This window comes from Littorina saxatilis, linkage group LG7 (assembly GCF_037325665.1).
Source record: "Littorina saxatilis isolate snail1 linkage group LG7, US_GU_Lsax_2.0, whole genome shotgun sequence".
Classification (NCBI taxonomy): domain Eukaryota; kingdom Metazoa; phylum Mollusca; class Gastropoda; order Littorinimorpha; family Littorinidae; genus Littorina; species Littorina saxatilis.
Genome location: NC_090251.1, coordinates 41,969,667 through 41,989,103, shown reverse-complemented (window position 1 = coordinate 41,989,103; position 19,437 = coordinate 41,969,667). Strand labels below are relative to the sequence as shown.

Sequence of the window (19,437 nt, the reverse complement as noted above, 5' to 3'; positions counted from 1 at the left end):
TTGAGACTGATGACTCGAAGTTGCTGTGTGTTTGTGAGCAAACTCGCCATTTATGTGGAACTCTGATTGTGTGTGTGTGTGTGTGTGCGTGCGAGTGTGTGTGTGTGTGTGTGTGTGTGTGTGTGTGTGTGTGTGCGTGTGATTTACTTTCCCAACTGAAGCAAGAGCATGTTCTGTTATTGTCTGTGTGTGTGCGGGATTTGTGTTTGTTTTTGTTTCTGTCGAAGTAGTAATGTTTTGACGACAATGCCGCTGTGTCTTCTCGATCATTCCTTTACGACTACTGGTGATTTATTGAAATTCTGTAATATGTCTTTCCTTTGATGCTGATTTCTGTTGTGGTTTTTTTTCTTTCTTGTTCTTCTTAAACATTCCGTGTGTTTTTTGTTGTTGTGTTTTTTAAAGTTAAATTGTTTTAGAACACATGCGTGGCCGCAGATAAACCGTTAGTAGATTATGATTATTCAATACACATCACATAACAATGCATAGGCCTACTGTAATCCCCCCCCCCCCCACCCCTATTTCCCGGTCCCTAGAAAAGTAGGCCCCTATTTGGGACCAAACTATCCCGAGGTGATCTCCCAGCTTGTTAACATGTGTGTGTGCAGTTGTTTCCAACTTCTAATCATGAAATAGCAAGATCTAACAACGAAGGGACGCAAGTGCTCTAAATATTGACGTATATGTTTTGAGCGATAACGCCCCTTCTCCTTTTTTTTTTGTCCTGCGTGTGTTTAATTTCCAAGAATTTTTGTTTACACCAATCGTGCTTGTGATTTATATTTGCCATATCGAAAATGACGTACAAGTGCTAATACTTGCGAATGTTTCAGACTTTATTTTTGCATGTGCATATATTCAGAAAGAACAGTATAGTTTTAATAAGCTTGCATAGTTAGACGTGAATTTTCTTCAATTATTTTCAATACAGTGCCACCCCCCCCCCCCCCCCCCCCCCTTCTAAGGCTCCACGATTTAAAACTTCCCCGATTCCATAACCTCTTTTTTCAGATTTTCTGTTCATAGCCTCTGGTAATTGAACTCCATTTTCAGACTCCCTCTTTTTTAAGACCTGGTTTTCTCAGATTTGTTGAGGTCTTAAAAGGGGGGTTCCGCTGTAGTCGAGAGGAATAAAGTACGAGTTTTGCCCAGCTTGCATAGATAGAGCAGGATTTCAAGTCATACAATACCTTGCCATAATCTGCATTCATTAAGGTTGTGAATTCATAGGAAGTGAGACCGGCACGGTGGCCTAGTGCCGTGGTAAGGCGTCCGCCCCGTGATCGGGAGGTCGTGGGTTCGAACCCCGGCCGGGTCATACCTAAGACTTTAAAATTGGCAATCTAGTGGCTGCTCCGCCTGGCGTCTGGCATTATGGGGTTAGTGCTAGGACTGGTTGGTCCGGTGTCAGAATAATGTGACTGGGTGAGAAAGCCTGTGCTGTGACTTCTGTCTTGTGTGTGGCGCACGTTAAATGTCAAAGCAGCACGACCCTGATATGGCCCTTTGTGGTCGGCTGGGCGTTAAGCAAACAAACAAAATTTAATAGGAAGTGAGTTTACACGAGTCACTAGCAGCGATTTTAGCAAGACCATTTTCGTGACAAAGGCGGCTTCAATACTTGTCAAATTGTTCCGTTTGCATGATTGGGTTTTCCACTTATGGTACTATTTTTTTTCTGTTCCTTTTCAAGGTTTACAAAACGGGATTAACTGAGCTTTGTTGTGATACTGTACTAGCTATAAATTACGCTGAAAAAATGCTTCTGTGCTTATCACGCTGAAAAGTTGCTTTTGTGCTAATTTCGCTCCAAAGTTGCTTTGAGCTATTTCGCTCAAAAGTTGCTTTTGTATCGATTACATTCTAAAGTTGCTTTTGTGCTCCAGGGAAAGAAAATGCTAGATTGATTTGAGACAAACTCTGCAAACCTCTTGGTGACTGCTGTGTACATAGAAAGAGAGAATTGTACAGATAGCTTGCCTAGCACAAGCAGCCTAAAAACGTGCCTGCATAATTCATGTTTATTCATGCTGAGCCAGTGTATTGTGTTGTGTGTGTGCGTTTGTGTGTGCGTGATGCATGTCAGAATACACTCAGAGAATAACTGTAAACAGTGTGAAAAAAAATTCAACAGTGTACCTATCACAGAGTTGATAACGATGTCAGATTGCGTAAATGAGAAATGCTTATCCATTCTGGCGTTACACCAGAAAACTTGCATCGTAATACAAATCTTGTGAAGCCAGTCCAGCGTATCCTTGCCTACGAGTTGAATGTTTCAATTTAGAAACTGTTAATGTGTGATTTTCTGACATTTGTATTTGTGGATTCTGTGTTGTTATTGATTGATCAACATGGTTGGAAATTGCAAATTAAAATTGTCTTTAAACGCTTTTTTTTTCTGGTTTTGTGAATCTGAAGTGTGTGTGCATATGTGTGTGTGAGAGAGAGAGAGAGAGAGAGAGAGAATGCAATTGTATATGCCTGTGTGAGCAAGCTCGCCTGTCTTTGCATGCATGTACATGTGTGCGTCTCACAGAGAGGAAAAATAAAAGAGGGAGAGTGCGGGAGAATGTCCTCAGAATACATGCATACATGATACATGCATCTAAGCGCACCCTTTCGTCTCAAACCACTTTTAACAAACGAACATGCCACACCACACTCATGGTACACACACAGTTGCTTCAAATTTAATACAGCATAAAACTGGTCCCAAGACAATCCCAACATTCATCCTGACAATGCCAGGAAATAAATCATCTTTCATAACGCTGACAGCACTCTTTCATCTTTTACTAATGAACTTTGGACAAGCCTTGCGTATCAACTGCAGATGATCTTTTTTGTTTGTTTTACTCTAAAGTACAAATTGTATCATCTCTGCCTGGTGAATACCATTATCAACTGATACAATGTGTTAAACTAACTCCTGATATTTATGGTTTGACATTCTCAAACATCAACTTCACAATGAAACAGATATTTCAAAATATTTGACATTCATCAACACATATATTGCAGCAGAATACAGAACAGGACCAAAAGGGGACTGAGCACAAAAACAAAACATGACATCTAAGACGGGGGTGGGGGAGGGGGGGGGAGGGGCCATGGGGGGAGGGATGCCGCCAGGGGGAGGCATAGGAGGGGCACAGGAGGGGGTGGTGGCGGGCCTCCCTGCATTGGGGGGCCTGAAGGGGGTGGGGCAGGTGGCATCATTCCAGGGGGCATGCCCATGGGGGGAGGGGGGCGAGGCATGGGAGGGGGTGGGGCTGAGTGAGGGGGAGGGGGAGCCTGGCGGGGAGGGGGAGGGGCACCTCCATGGTGGAGGTGAAGTGGGGGCATGGGGGGAGGAGGGAGACGAGGGGGAGGGGGACCGCGAGGGTGGCCAGGCATGCCTTCCCCCATACCCATGTTCATGCCCATGTTCATGCCCATGGGGGCCGGGGGTGGGGGCATGGGAGGGGGTGGTGCCATGGCTTTCATATCCAGCTTGAAGGCAAACTGCAGGAAGTACTGAAACAGACAAAAACATAAGCACATAGAAAGATGAAAATGTTTGCAAACAAGTTCATGAGGACAAAAAAGTCACGGTCAAATCTTCACTGCTTCAGCCAATCTTCTTTAAATGTTTCTTCATCAATTTGGAAACAACACAAGTAAAAGTCCTTAATCTCTTCAAATAGACTAATCCACTCAACATTGTGCAAATTAAGTGAATTGCAGTTGAAAGATTATGAAAGTTGCTTGGTTGACACTTCTCACGTGGAACGGTTAGGTCTATTTGTTGTGTTTTGATTTTCTGTTTTTCAATTAGAAAACCTACCAAGTGGAATATTAATTCTCAGCAATTTACACATATCCACCTCTTCATCCTACTTATTCTTCTTCTGCGTTCATGGGCTGAAACTCACACGTACACTCGTGTTTTTGCACGAGTGGATTTTTCTCCTGATTCAATTGATTATGTCATCTTTAACATGACAGATATATATAATTCAAATATGAAATCACAGATTATCTACCTGTTTGGTCTCCTTGTTCCAGTGAGTCCATAACTTCTTTGGATCTTTGTCAACCTCTCGGCTCGGCACCTGAAAAGATTAAAATACTGTATTTTACTTTTTAGGGTATTGAAGGCAACACCGTCAATAAGCCACACACCTCATTTTGTGACAGTCACAAATATGTCACACATAAAACACACGAAGTGATGAGATGCATGAACATTAGCAGACAGAACTTGTCCTCAATATTCTTTTCTGTTAGTGTTAACAATCTCATTGCACAACTCTCAATCCCATACAGCTACACAGGATGAAGCCTTCGTTTCATTACTAGTCTTAACTATTGGGTTCCATTACTAACATTGAAGACTGGCCAACACATTCCTTTTTACATTTAGTCAAGTTTTGACTAAATGTTTTAACATAGAGGGGGGAATTGAGACGAGGGTCGTGGTGTATGTGTGTATGTCTGTCTGTGTGTGTAGAGCGATTCAGACTAAACTACTGGACCGATCTTTATGAAATTTGACATTAGAGTTCCTGGGTATGATATCCTCAGACGTTTTTTTCATTTTTTTGATAAATGTCTTTGATGACGTCATATCCGGCTTTTCGTGAAAGTTGAGGCGGCACTGTCACGCTCTCATTTTTCAACCAAATTGGTTGAAATTTTGGTCAAGTAATCTCCGACGAAGCCCGGACTTCGGTATTGCATTTCAGCTTTGTGGCTTAAAAACTAATGAGTGAGTTTGGTCATTAAAAATCTGAAAATTGTAAAAAAAAAAAAAATTTTATAAAACGATCCAAATTTACGTTCATCTTATTCTCCATCATTTTCTCATTCCAAAAACATATAAATATGTTATATTTGGATTAAAAACAAGCTCTGAAAATTAAAAATATAAAAATTATGATCAAAATTAAATTTTTGAAATCAATTTAAAAACACTTTCATCTTATTCCTTGTCGGTTCCTGATTCCAAAAACATATAGATATGATATGTTTGGATTGAAAACACGCTCAGAACGAAGAGAGGTACAGAAAACCGTGCTATCCTTCTCAGCGCAACTACTACCCCGCTCTTTTTGTCAATTTCACTGCCTTTGCCATGAGCGGTGGACTGACGATGCTACGAGTATACGGTCTTGCTGCGTTGCATTGCGTTCAGTTTCATTCTGTGAGTTCGACAGCTACTTGACTAAATGTTGTATTTTCGCCTTACGCGACTTGTTTAATAATAATAATAATAATAATAATAATAATAACTGGACACTTTTAAGTGCCTAACCTATGGCTCTAGGCCCTTTACAAAAGAACATATACAGAATAGAAAATGTTCCACTATCATATGTAGCAGTTCTAACTTTTAAGCTCAGTGAAGCAGAGCTAATGTGAACAATTCCCTTAAAATGTAATGCACTAACAGATAAGGCTCTGACGGAGGGAAAGGTGCACGGAGGGGTCTGATTACTGTAAAAACAGATGCCCCCTAAAAATGGTACATGTACATAAAGCATATTGACTAATCAGGATCACGCCCATAGCCTCATGCTTGAGAACACTTCCAGTTAATAACACTACACAAACTCTCTTTTCTTTCTTTTTTTGTATTTAAAAAAAAAATGTCAGAGTTGGTCCTTAGTAAAACCAACGCAATAAATGTCATAGAACACCATTCTGGAGCACTTGTTAAATATTTCAAATACTGGCTCAATACCTTAAAGAAATGGTGCCTTGAGAATCTGCGAAATTAAGTGTGGCTTGAAGGGAGCCTCTCTCTAACGTTATCAAACACTAACAGTACATAAGTACTCACAGCAAACTTCAAACAAAATCAACAGCACAAATATCTCAGCCCATGTTACCTTGAAAGCTATTGTCTCGTAAGGTTCAGCAGAGAACAAGAGATACTGCCAGCGACGATCAGGGGGCTCGACTCTCTGTTCATAGGCTGCCATGAATCTGTAGCGGGGGTGGAGATGATCCACAATTTCAGGGTAGTCAATCTACAAAGAACAAATGGGTGAATGTTTGCTCATGTGGTTTTGAGACAATGTGTTAACCTTTTATTTTTTTAAATACACGTTTCTCCCCATAAATATAGCTTAAGAATCAAAAACAATACAGGTTGCTTTCTGGAACGTTTCATTATGGACATAATATTTTGTCAAATCTTAACGTATAAGTTTAGTTTCTTACTATCAAACTCCACAGTTGCCCAAGTAAGGGGAAGTAATCAACAGGAGATCAAATAAAAATAAATCTGAAAGCAATAATTCAACAAACCCAAACAAAATTCAGATTAGCAATTATTACAGCGTCTGACTAATGTATATCATTCAATATAAACTACATAGTAAATGAAATTGCTAATTTGATTATCAAAATAAAATACCGTAACATTTGTTTTAAATTTCAAATAAATAACTTAAAATTCAACAGCCAAAAATGACCAACCTGAAATAGTAAACTCTGCTGGCCACTCTCTTGATCTCTTTGTTTTGTCACTGAAATAGAAAAAGAGCGAGTATTCAGTACTCTGCCAACAGTTTCAGCAAGGTAGACGACTACCAGTAAAACATTGCAAATGAATTTAAAATGTGTCCAAAACATTGAATGTGGAATGCACAAAAAAGAATAAAGTTTCACATGCAAGCTTGTTTGAATACAAAACTTTGTTTGAAAGAAGAGAGATGTAAGACTCTGCAGTCATTAACATAGAACACAGGCATGGGAATTGAAAAAAAGTAAAAAAGGCTGAAAATGTGTAAGTAATAGCAAAGTCGACGACGCGAAGCGCCTAGCCCTGCTGGGGGGGTTCGGGGGCATGCCCCCCCCCCGGAATTGTTTTTCTCCAAAGAACCCAAATGGTGCAATTTGGTGTCATCTGAGCTCCAAGTTTGCCATTAAATCAAAAATTTTAGTAATAAATTTTCATTTGATTAATATACTTACCCAACTCACATATAGCAATTAACCCAAGTTCAGTGCTTAGCAACGCTGTATACGTCCCCTTGGTAACAAGGGAAGCCACTCTAAAAAAGAGTGACCCATCCCATAATGCCAGACTAACTTCCTGTCTGACTTCCGTATGCGCGCGCATACGCCGCCATTTGCATCATTCCGAAACGCAGCCCAACTCACTACTTTTTTAGACCCAATCACACCCACAGCGGGGAGGAGGGAGGGAATAAACGATGTGAGTTGGGTAAGTATATTAATCAAATGAAAATTTATTACTAAAATTTTTGATTAAATTACATATCTTACCCAACTCACATATAGCAGATTGCTACTATAGGAGGAGGGTACTCACCACATTAATGATGAAGAACTTGCCCTGCTGCTACCAAAGAAGGCAAAGCAGACGAGCCATCCTGGCGCAGCCCAGCCACATCACGGAGATAAAAATTTATGAAAATATCTTCCGAGCGCCAGAAAGCCGCTTCGAGGACCTCTGAAAGGCGACCCGAACGCAGCACAGCCAAAGACGAAGCCCAGGCTCTAGCCTCATGGGCTCTCGCCGCTGTCAAGGGCAACACTGCCCTGGCATCCCCCGACTGATTTTGCAACCAGGCATAAGCATGACGTATCGTCGTGGAGACCCACTTCGCCAAGGTAACTTTTGCTATGTCTTTACCTCGGACTGTGTTGAGGGAAATAAACAGTAACTTTTGAGTTTCCGAGCGAATAGACAAAGTTCTAGCCAAGTAGCTGCTGAGTGCCCTAACTGGACAGTTACATATATCGGGATCTCCAGGAGCAAGAACATTACTCAAGGGGGGAATGCGAATAACCGGCGACGATTGACCCGGCTTTTGGTTCTTAGCTAAAAAAACAGGAATGAATTTAAGCGAATACGATCCGTCTTTCTCTAAAGAAATATCCTTAGCAAGGCCCGACAGAGCATGCACCTCACTACCGCGCCTTGCCGAGGCAAGCAAAACCAACAGCAAAGTCTTTTTAGTCACATTCGCTAGACTAGCTGACTGAAAAGGCTCAAAAACATCAGAGGCTAGAAACCTCAAAACTAAAAACAGGTCCCACGCCGGGAGCTGAGCTTTACAATGAGCTGACTCAAGGGAAGCGCCCTTGATGACGCTCGCTATGACACCATCTAAACTGATCTTGTGCCCGATCTGTCTCAGCGTTGACGATATAGCCGATCGTCTCACACGCAAAGAGGAAGGAGAAGCCCCCTGCCCAGCCAACCAGGACAAATGGTTCGCCACCTGCATAGATCTAGGAGCTAAAGGATTAATTCCATTCTCCGCACACCACTTCAGCCATGCCGCCCAATGAGAGGAGTAAACGGAATTGGTAGACTCCCTGTGCGCTTGTTGCACTAACTTCAAGGTTGAGTCGGAAGCCCCTGCCCGACGCAAAGAGACTCGCACAGTATCCAGCCGTGAAGCTGCAGAGCCTGGGGGTCTAGATGCTGAATGCCTGACCGTGGCTGTACTAGTTCGCCTCTTCTTACTGCTAGCGGAATGGGAGGCCGAACCGCGAGACGTACCAGATCCGGGTACCAGTGTTGACTTGGCCAAAGAGGGGCCACCAGGACAAGCGCTGGCCTTTCCAAGTCCACCTTTCGCACTACTTTGCCCAGCAGGCAGAATGGGGGAAAGGCGTACGCCGTCAGATTCGACCAATCCAGGCTTAACGCGTCTACTGCCCATGCCTGAGGATCCGGAAACGGAGAGACAAACAACGGGAGTCTTGACGAGAACCTCGTTGCAAACAAATCTATCAGAGGTTTGTTCACCTGCGCCCACAGGCGCTCCAGAGACTGGTGAGCCAGAGTCCATTCCGAATGCAACACCTTGTCTCCCCTGCTTAAGGAGTCTGCCAGAACATTCAGCGAGCCCCTCAGGTACCTCGCTGACAACTGGATGCGATGCGTGTCGCACCAAACCAGCAACTGACACGCCCTGACCGACAACCTCTGCGAGCGAATCCCGCCCTGCCGGTTTAAGTACGCAGCCACCGTCATATTGTCCGTATGAACTTTGACATGACTGTCCGTCAGCAGAGGAAGAAAAGCCTGAAGCCCGAGGGCAACAGCCTCCAATTCCAGAACAATTATGTGACTCGCAACCTGTTCGTCGTCCCAGAGACCTGAAGCTGTCCGATCTGCCAGATGAGCGCCCCAGCCCAACTGAGAAGCGTCCGTTACCAGATCGTGTGCCGGAACCGGAGGAACTATGGGGACACCCTGCGACACCCAGGGAAGAAGCCATACCTCCGTGGAAAGAATGAACCACTCCCCCAACTCTATTTGGACATTCTAGCCCTGAGTTGTCTGATTCCACCGAGACCGCAAAGCTGTCTGAAGAGGCCTCTTGTGCACTCTGCCCAGAGGTACCAGCGGTGCCATAGATTCCATCTGCCCCAACAGGGAATGCAATTCCCGAGCCAAGGCCAGATTCTTTCCGTAAAGTTCCCGAATCAACGCCCGAAGCTTGTCTATTCGCTTCCGAGAAGGGCGTACCAACCAAGCCACCGTATCGAACTCCATGCCTAGATACGTAAAGTTCTGAGACGGTTCCAGCTCCGATTTCCCCAGATTGACTGTGAACCCAAGACGACAAGCCAGACTGAGCACCCTCTGAGTATGAGCTCTGCACCCGCTCTGATCCTGATGTAAGATCAGCCAGTCGTCTAGATAAGCTCTCAGACGCACACCCTCTTGTCTCACCAGGGCGCAAAGCTGACGCACGACCATTGTGAAAATCCAGGGGGAGAGTGAAAGGCCGAAAGGAAGTGCCCGGAACTGAAACACCTTCTCCCCCCAGCAAAACCGCAGCCATTTCCTGTCTATTGGCCTCATGAGAACATAAAAATAGGCGTCTGTCAGATCGACTGACGTGACCCAGTCCCCCGGCCTCAACGCCTCTCTTACTGAGGCAGGAGTCTCCATCGAGAACCTTACCACCCGTAGAAACTTGTTTAACGTTGAAAGGTCCAGAACAGGCCTCCAAGCCCCCGATGCCTTGGGGACGACAAACAGCCTGCCGTAAAATCCTGGCGATTCCTGATCGACCACCTCCTCGATAGCCTCCTTGAACAGAAGGGAGGACACTTCCCCCTGAACCGTCAACAAAGCCTTCGGATCCCGCGGGGCCCAAAAAGGAGGAGGTACCCTGGACAAAGGAGCCTTCTCCTCTGCCCAGAGCAGCCGGAACCCCGAACTGATTATCCCCAAAATCCACTGGCTGGACACCAAGCATGTCCAGGCAGCGAAGGCCCTGGAGGGGCCGCCCGCCACCACAAAGGTGGGGGCTACGGGGACAATCGGCTCGGGAGGACATCATTGGGGGTGAGGCTTACGCCCCGACCCCCTAGAACCCCCAAACGAACCTCTCTTCTGGTAAGGCGCTCCGCGCCCCCTACCCCGAGAGGAAGAACTTTGACTCTGAGCCTTGCCTCCCCCGAAAGAGGAAGACTGGGGCTTGCCCTGAGTCTGAGGCTGTTTCTGTGGCTTTTGAAAACCCTGATGGGCAATCCTTGCGATCGCCAAGTCTCTAGCGTCTTGCGTCTCCTTCTGGAGAGCCTCGAGAGACGCACTGCCCAAAAGAGCACCCTCCTCAAACGGAGAAGACTTCAGACTATCAATAGTACCCTTGCCTCTGATCTTCGACCCTGCGAGAAACGCAGATCTGCGAGAATGCACCGCATGCGTGTACAGCTTGGCAGACAAACCCATCTGTTCTTGAGAAACTCTCGCCAGAGTCGCCAAAAGAACCGTCACATCTTCAGATGACGCGTCAAACCTAAACTCGAACGGGTCGAGAGAAGACGCGATCGACCGCGATAAAGATCTCTGAAGGGACTCTGAAACAGAGGCCAGCTCCAAAAGAGATCTACCCGTCTCCTCCAAAGCAACCAAGGCGGCCTCAGTATAGGGGACAGCCCTGTCCCTACTGTAGCCGTCCTCTCTTAAGGAAGCCAGATCCGGCGTGATCGGAAGCGAAGCCCCCGGAAGAGAAAAAGTTTCAACCAAATTGACCTCCGGTGGATTCAACTTGAAGTTGCAAAACCCCGCAGACCTAAACAAAAGTTGTCCAGGCTGAGCCAACCATGGCTTAGCTGACTCAGGGGCATCCCCATGTTGAACCAACAACGGCACTGAAGGAGCCTGAGCCAGAGACTGAGAAGACTTCAAAACCTTGGCCATATGAAAAGCCACTGAAGGCGATTCAAGGAACCGAAAGTCACACTTCTTCTCCCTCGCACTGCGGAAGTCTTCAAAAGCGGAAGGAGGTGGTACCTCATGAGTCTTAGGCTGAACCACCCCTTCCTTGAAGTACCTCGAGGCCGTTTCCGCCGCCAAAGCCACTGCATTAGCCAGCTTAAACGGAAGTTTGACCTCCATGCTCTCCGCCACTGCGGAAGCACCATCCTCGGGACAGTCCTCATGCACCTCCGTGCAATCGGGAAGCCGGTCCCCCCCCTGACTGTCATAGTCAAGTAAGGAGCCGGCACGACTGTCCCCTTCCTGCCCACAGGGCGGAAGCGAAAGCTGTACACCCTGACCATAGACTTGGGACATGGCTGGCTGTACTAACACTTCCGTTCGCTCACCAAGGTTCGTACCCCGCACTGACCGACCGCCATGGCGGAAATGGCCAGCACAGGTATCGGAACTTTCACCCATATAGCCAACGGCAGGGGTTACTTCCTCTTGGCAACGCGCTGCACTTTCGCCGGAGAACCCGGCTACTAATGCAGCAGACATACCTTCAGAACGAAGTGAGACACCAGAAGACGGAACGCTCGCCGGAACCGCAAGTCCACCATCAACGTCCTGCACCGCATGCACGTCAGCCCGAGTAACAGTGGCCGAAGGCGAAGAACGCACCTTAGCCAGAGAGGCCACCCCAGCCACGCCCCCCGGAAGGGCACGCAGCTCCGCTTTCGTCGACGCTACTTCTTCAGCCAAAGACGAAATCTGTGTACTAAGAGAGAGAAGCAAAGTGGCAAAGTCCGCAGACGCAAGCCCGAGATTCACAGCAACAGGGGCCGCTTTAACCGGCTTATCAACATGAACAATCTTGTCTGCCGGTTTACCGGGCAAAATGGAAGCAGAAGGCATGTCAACAACATCTTCACAGTTTTTATTTGATAACGGTTCTAAGACCGGAACGACAGCCTGTCCAGACTGTTTAGATTTACGAGGCGTTTTCCTAGGCGGGGTAGACTCAGCAGCTACCGGCTTAGAAGACTGCCTCTTCTTGACGTTATCCGCCATGGCCAAAACAACTCACAAAAAATTTCTCAAGAAAAATTTCACAAGTCAAACAAGGCCACAAAACGCCCACAAAATCACGAAAAATCAAAACGATCTCACCTCACATAGTCGCGAAGACAAGACAACAAGAAGAAACCAAGGAGAAAGACCCCAGTCCGAAGACCAAGTATCAAGGCTGAAGAAAACAGCCGGAGCATACAGCACTGCGACCAGCTAGCTGACCGCTGGGTTTTGGAATGATGCAAATGGCGGCGTATGCGCGCGCATACGGAAGTCAGACAGGAAGTTAGTCTGGCATTATGGGATGGGTCGCTCTTTTTTAGAGTGGCTTCCCTTGTTACCAAGGGGACGTATACAGCGTTGCTAAGCACTGAACTAGGGTTAATTGCTATATGTGAGTTGGGTAAGATATGTAATTTAATTCAGTTTTTAGAACCATTTTTGCCTCTCCATTTATTTTTTCGGCGGACACTTTTGCTTTTTCGGCGGAACAAAACAAAAAAATCGGCGGAAATTTGCCTTTTGGCGGACAATTCCCATGCCTGAGAACACCAGAAGGAAATACCATCTCAAAGAAAATGAGTACAAAAATGGAGTATAGTCGTACCCCACCAATTTAAAACTTCCCCTTTTTAACACTATTGTGACTAGCACTGCCACGGCGTTAACGTCCTGCCTGCCCAAGCTTGCCACCAAGAAACTTCCCAAAAAACAGTAACTGTAAAGAAATCTGTCTAGCAAGCTTGAATTAAGTCCAATCACCACCAAATTTTGTGTACTAATTAAAAAATGGATGCCCAGTTCAGTCGTGCTATTTATAAGTTTGTCACGCGATTTGTTTTAGCAAAGGGGGGGTGAAAGGGGGATAATTTGTGTTTTTTAACGTTTTTTTGTGTGTGTTTTCTTTTCCACTGCTTTTTTAAAAGTTATTTTTTAACAGAAAGTATTATAAATAATTGTATAACCAAACAAGGTGTAAAACCTATGAATTACCTGAAATATTGTTAAAATTCTACACAGAAATAAGGAGACAGCACAAAGAAAAAAACAAGCAATTCCCGCATTCACTCACAGCATCCTGACTCAAATGAAACAAAACTGTGACACTCACCAAATGATGTCTAGGTAATCCATATTGAATATAAGTCACATTTTCACAACAAAGTCCCAACTGTACACCTATGAACATTTCCAAAAGGATTAGGCTCCAGCCATCCATTGTTATCAGTGCTGCCACGCCCCCCTTGCAACTACACATTCGAGGATTCATGCAGTACCACCCTAACACGTGTAGTTTGCCGACTCATACTAGCAGCAACAACAGGACTGTATCTTCCTCAATATCACTGCTATTATCGCTTTCTTGAGGCGAAAACAACACGTCGGAATCATGATCTACAGGGTCCTCAAGATCCAACATCCGGAGAATCTCCTCCCGTGACAAGGCTCGCCTTCGATTCATTTTTTTTTCTCGAAAAAACCGCACAAACCAGGCTAATTTTGCATATGGCGGAAGGGCACACCAAGTGTGTCAAGGGAAACAACTCAATTTACTGCAAGCTTCAAAAACCGGGAAGCAATCACGAGTCGTGTACCTTGTATGTCTAATACTAAAATAGTCACTTCCCGTCCGTGGGCGTTGCAGCGCTATTACTAATATAGTCACCTCCCGTCGCGAAAGTGTTAAGACCTCGATTTTTCAGATTTACTGTTCATAATCTATGTAAATTTACCTTCTTTTTGAAACTCTCTTTTCAGGCATGGGAATTGAAAATTGTAAAACATTCTGAAAAATGTGTTAGTAATAACAAAGTCGACGGCGTGAAGCACCTAGCCTTACTAGGGGGGGTCCAGGGGCATGCCACCCCCCCCCCCCCCCCCCCCCACCCGGAATTTTGTTTCTCCAAAGAACCCAAATGGTGCAATTTGGTGTCATCTTAGCTCCAAGTTTGCCATTAAATTCAGTTTTTAGAACCATATTTGCCTCCCCCACTTTTTTGTCGGCGGAAACTTCTGCTTTTTCGGCGGAACGAAAAAAAAATCCGGCGGAAATGTGCCTTTTGGCGAAAAATTCCCATGCCTGCTTTTTAAGACCCAATTATTCCAGATTTCTGAGGTCTCAAATGGGGGGTACTTCCTCCGAAAACGGCGTATGGCTGCCTAAATGGCGGGGTAAAAACGGTCATACACGTAAAATTCCACTCGTGCAAAAAACACGAGTGTACGTGGGAGTTTCAGCCCACGAACGCAGAAGAAGAAGAAAATGGGGGGTTCCACTGTACACAAAAGAGAAGTAAAAGTAATACTGACCTTTGTAGCCGGGACGCCCAATCTTGACGAACTGGCGGATGTCAACTTTGGCTCGCTCAGGGGCAGGTTGTGCAGGGGCCTCCATAGCTTCTTTTGCCGCTCTCCGGGCACTGAATTATTGACAAATAAACAGAAATCTATCAAATTCCACTGAGAAATAACAGCTGCCAAGCTCACTTTCACAAATAGTAAATCATGGTGACATGTATATCAAAAGGACAGTCAAACCTGTCTTTAACGATCATCCAAGGAAAAGTTCAAAAGTGGTGGATATGGAAAGGTGAATTATAATGAAGGTGATCCTTTTATGTGGTCGTTGTGGACAGATGGTCACTATGGAGGTGGTCGCCAGGGCAGATGTGTTTTTTCACAAGAATTATTCGCTTGGACTTTTAGTTTTCTGATGAGAACTTTTCTCCGTTTTTATATTGATGAACATCGAAAAGTCTACTTTCAGTTTCACTTGTTCCACTCCTACCAGTTATTAGTTTCATCAATTGAATAACCTACTTCAATAGATATATATATATATATATATAGATCTGCAATATTACCAGTGTTGTTGCCAGCCTAAGAAGACAATAGGTCATTTGGACCTCCCTAAAAAAAAACAATAGGTCCAAATGCCCTGGCTTTAAAAAAGCAATAGGTCCAAAAAAATTTACAACTTTGTTGCAACTTTTAGCGTCTTTTTGGGGGCAACATTTTCAGGCTATTCGCGTTTTTCCCTTTCCTTCTTATTCTCAACCTGTTTCAGGTCCTTTGACATTGCTTTGATGTCGCTTCCTAGTTTTAATTGTTCATAAACTTTGCGAGGAGAAAGAGCCTGACATTCCTGGCCTACCCTTTCCAATACAGTGCCCGATGTGCGAATGTAGGGATCCTGCCTGATCTTCGCATTACCATGCCGTAGTATTATATTGATGAACTTTCCGCTGTTTGCGCCGTTTTCGGTAAATAGGTACACCGGCTGGATCGGGTATTTCCGTAAACGCAGCCTCGAGTGTCAATGACGACAAACACGGACTCGGCACCGAGTGCATTTTCACTCGTAGCGAACATGAGCATTTTGATCGGGGTTTGTTTTCCGACTTTGCAACTCCCATTCCATTCATTGCAGACCTTGTCCGCCTTGTACGAATATGTATCGGTCAGTTGACCACCAAAACGTAAAAACTATCGGTCCATCGACCGGACAAGGCTAGGTCCAATGCGTCAAATCAGAAAGGAATGCGTCAGAGACCGAAGACCGAGGCCTGGCAACAACACTGTATTACTTTAAAAATTATCCCAAAACAATGCAGAGCCACTGCAAAATTGTAAATACAATCTAACATTTAAACAAGAAGGGCAAAGCCCATACGACTCACATGCTTGACCTTGACCTTTACATGACCTTGACCTTCAGGGTCAAGGTCAAATAACTAAACCTAGCAATGACATCATACACTAAGAACTGCTTTACACATTTTTCCTACCAAAATACATGTGACCTTGACCCAAGGTCAAGGTCATCCAAGGTCATGCAACACAAAGCTGTTAATTCAAGACATAGGAAGTACAATGGTGCTTATTGGCTCTTTCTACCATGAGATATGGTCACTTTTAGTGGTTCACTACCTTATTTTGGTCACATTTCATAAGGGTCAAAGTGACCTTGACCTTGATCATATGTGACCAAATGTGTCTCATGATGAAAGCATAACATGTGCCCCACATAATTTTTAAGTTTGAAACAGTTATCTTCCATAGTTCAGGGTCAAGGTCACTTCAAAATATGTATACAATCCAACTTTGAAGAGCTCCTGTAACCTTGACCTTGAAGCAAGGTAAACCAAACTGGTATCAAAAGATGGGGCTTACTTTGCCCTATATATCATATATAGGTGAGGTATTGAATCTCAAAAACTTCAGAGAAAATGGGAAAAATGGGAAAAATAGCTGTTTTTTAGACAACATTTATGGCCCCTGCGACCTTGACCTTGAAGCAAGGTCAAGATGCTATGTATGTTTTTTGGGGCCTTGTCATCATACACCATCTTGCCAAATTTGGTACTGATAGACTGAATAGTGTCCAAGAAATATCCAACGTCAAAGTTTTCCGGACGGACGTCCGGACGGACGGGGGGGACGGACGGACGGACGACTCGGGTGAGTACATAGACTCACTTTTGCTTCGCATGTGAGTCAAAAATGTTCTAGTTATAACTTATATAATGCAACAAAAATAATGTCTATACCACCAAAAATGGCAAACAAAACAAATAAGCTGGTAAAATAAAACTGAGATTGAGAACACAAAAATCATGTTTTTTAACTCACAGATTTGCCTGATGTTTTTTTCCCTGGGTATGGGCCAAGTAGCTGCCTTCATTGTTGTGGAGGGTCAAACACAGTTTGCACTCATAAGATCCAAGATGATTTTTCATGAAGTACGGATCCTGAAAAAGGGTATAAATAGCCACATTATGAATCATAGACAAAAACGTGACACTGGTGCCTTGTGGTCTGCTAGTGCTACTGTGCTAGTCGCCGATGTCACAACTGGAAAATCAAAACGAAAATCAAACCCTTCTACTGCAATTTAAAGTGTTTGCCTTACTTGCAGTGGCAAGTTTCTTAATCCCCCCCCCCCCCCCCCCCCCCCCCCCCACCAATTTACTTTGGGTTTTTTACTTGCCAATAACTTTGTCCTCAATTCACACGGAGACAATGATATCAAACAAAACAATACATACTTATTTATGTATAGAAAACGAAGTTGATCCTGATATTCTCAAATGCTTATTGCAAGTACAACGGAATTATCTCCAGATCACTCAAATAAACAAACCTTGTTCAAGTCTATGGTCTCCAAGGCGAGCTGCCTCAGACGTTCCCTCCGATCTCGATTGGATTCGGAGGCAGAGGCCACGCCTCCTACACCGGTTTTGCCTCCAGCTCTGTGCTGGAAATCCATGTTTGATTGTCTGCTGGGCGTCCACTAATATTAGGAAGTACTGCAAGGCAGCACCTGAGTGATTTCTGCACATGGAAGGTCACAGATTCAAATGAAACTACTAAGAACACAGACAGAGTTCTTTGGGTAATAAAGTTTAGGTACATCAAAGTTCAATGCTGGGCATTTTGAAATTTGTTGAAAACATATATATATATATCCTGTGGTTATCCAATACATTTTTAAAAGTGTTTAGTGTATCCACAGGCGGAAGGTATCGTCCACTGGACCACTACTATCACAGAAAGACTACAAGGTACGTCACTCACCTTCGAGTCTTCTGTGTTCTTGGAGTCGCTTCCTGGGGAAAAATATTGTTCAAGACGGTTTGCCTCTTCAAACAGTCTGTGTAAGGTCAAATAAATACAGTTGAATGATTGTTTGAACTGTATGTACCTTTAATTTTCAGCTTCCGTCCGCTGCAGATTGTTTTTAACCATCATTTGGACGAATCGTCGTTTGCGAGCCGCCAGGTTCCACCTTGCGTCAAATCATGCAGTCTGCACCGAATATGCATACCATTACCAGCGCTCATTGGTCTAAAACATATGTAAATATTGTGCAGCAAGGGAAGCTACCCACGGGAGTTTTCACTTTCGGTATTAGTGAAGAACCGTTTGCCACTTCATTCAAAATGAGGAAAACGTTCTTTTTTTGGTAAGTACTGAATTTATGAATGAACAAGAAACGAGCAAAGAACTAAATTGTTTCGTTGCTGACTGGCTGCAATACCTGTTGTTGCCGTGATGCGGACTGTTTTTCCTGTTTGCTCCAGTTGACATTTTAATTTTTTAACTAAAGTAGACTTTCCTGTGCCGGCTTGACCTAACAACAAAAAATTATGCCCCCCAAGAGCAGCTTGGATAACGTTGGCCTCTGCCATATCGTTGCCACTCTTCGTTGCACGAACGGAACCGATGCAGACGATTTCAGTCGACCAATGAAAATAATCATCGAATATCCTGTTATTAACCAATGTCAATGAGCGGTGGTATGCATATTCGGTGCCGGATGCATGATTTGACGCAAGGTGGAACCTGGCGGCTCGCAAACGAAGATTCGTCCAAATGATGGTTAATAACAACCTGCAGCGGATGGAAGCTGAAAATTAAAGGTACATACAGTTCAAACAATCATTCAACTGTATTTATTTGACCTTACACAGACTGTTTGAAGAGGCAAACCGTCTTGAACAATATTTTTCCCCAGGAAGCGACTCCAAGAACACAGAAGATTCGAAGGTGAGTGACGTACCTTGTAGTCTTTCTGTGATAGTAGTAGTCCAGTGGACGATACCTTCCGCCTGTGGTGTATCTAGGCTGTCCAAATCTATAACAAATGAACAGAAATTTAATAATAATATTAAATATTAATAAATCCTAGCTGTTTCCTTTCTGTTGGATTATTCAATTATCTTCATAAGACAGCCATGAAAAGGAACAGTTCTTGTGGCAGTATAGTGACTATTGCTAGTACATGTATGCATTCTGATTCAACAGTAGATGTATCAATATCATCTCAACACTACACCAGTCAACTCTCAACTTAGTGGTACTGCCACCGCCAGAGCCTCAGAAACGTATTTCTGCAATGTAAACTGCCTAATTCAGCTTTACGTTCAGCTTTAACAACATCAACCATCAAGCATATTTTCTTAACCCCAAAAAGCTTCTCTTTTTCACCCCTTTGTCGTCGATCGCGTTGCTGTGTTCAATACATGTACCTTTTCTTTCAGCGATTTCTTTTCTCACGTCGTCCGCACGCTTACGAACGCCAAATGTGTGCACTTCCGGTGACAATATTCGAGATTTAATTATCATTTTGCTCCTAGACTAAGTTACTTCAAATTCATATATGTTTTATG

The 19,437-nt window shown here is 44.3% G+C and overlaps 1 protein-coding gene across 1 annotated transcript; it reads right to left on the bottom strand.

Moving 5' to 3' along the window:
* Positions 1-3,081: 3,081 nt before the first annotated feature.
* LOC138970206 (splicing factor 3A subunit 2-like) lies at positions 3,082-19,368 on the bottom strand. Its single transcript, XM_070342700.1, has 8 exons — positions 19,297-19,368; positions 17,409-17,599; positions 16,898-17,016; positions 14,576-14,685; positions 6,472-6,521; positions 5,880-6,020; positions 4,032-4,100; positions 3,082-3,522 (listed from the first exon to the last, which is right to left on the bottom strand). The coding sequence occupies exons 2-8, from the start codon at positions 17,532-17,534 to the stop codon at positions 3,082-3,084; spliced, it is 1,056 nt and encodes a 351-aa protein (XP_070198801.1). The 5' UTR covers positions 17,535-17,599; positions 19,297-19,368.
* Between the last annotated feature and the right edge of the window lie 69 nt (positions 19,369-19,437).

Excerpts from the sequence above, each read along its gene's own strand:
- LOC138970206 (XM_070342700.1), bottom strand. The coding sequence starts at position 17,534 with ATGGATTTCCAGCACAGAGCTGGAGGCAAAACCGGTGTAGGAGGCGTG. Across the intron at positions 6,021-6,471 it reads AGCAGAGTTTACTATTTCAG|ATTGACTACCCTGAAATTGT; the intron begins GTTGGTCATTTT and ends TGTTCTTTGTAG. Across the intron at positions 4,101-5,879 it reads ACGAGACAATAGCTTTCAAG|GTGCCGAGCCGAGAGGTTGA; the intron begins GTAACATGGGCT and ends TAATCTTTTCAG.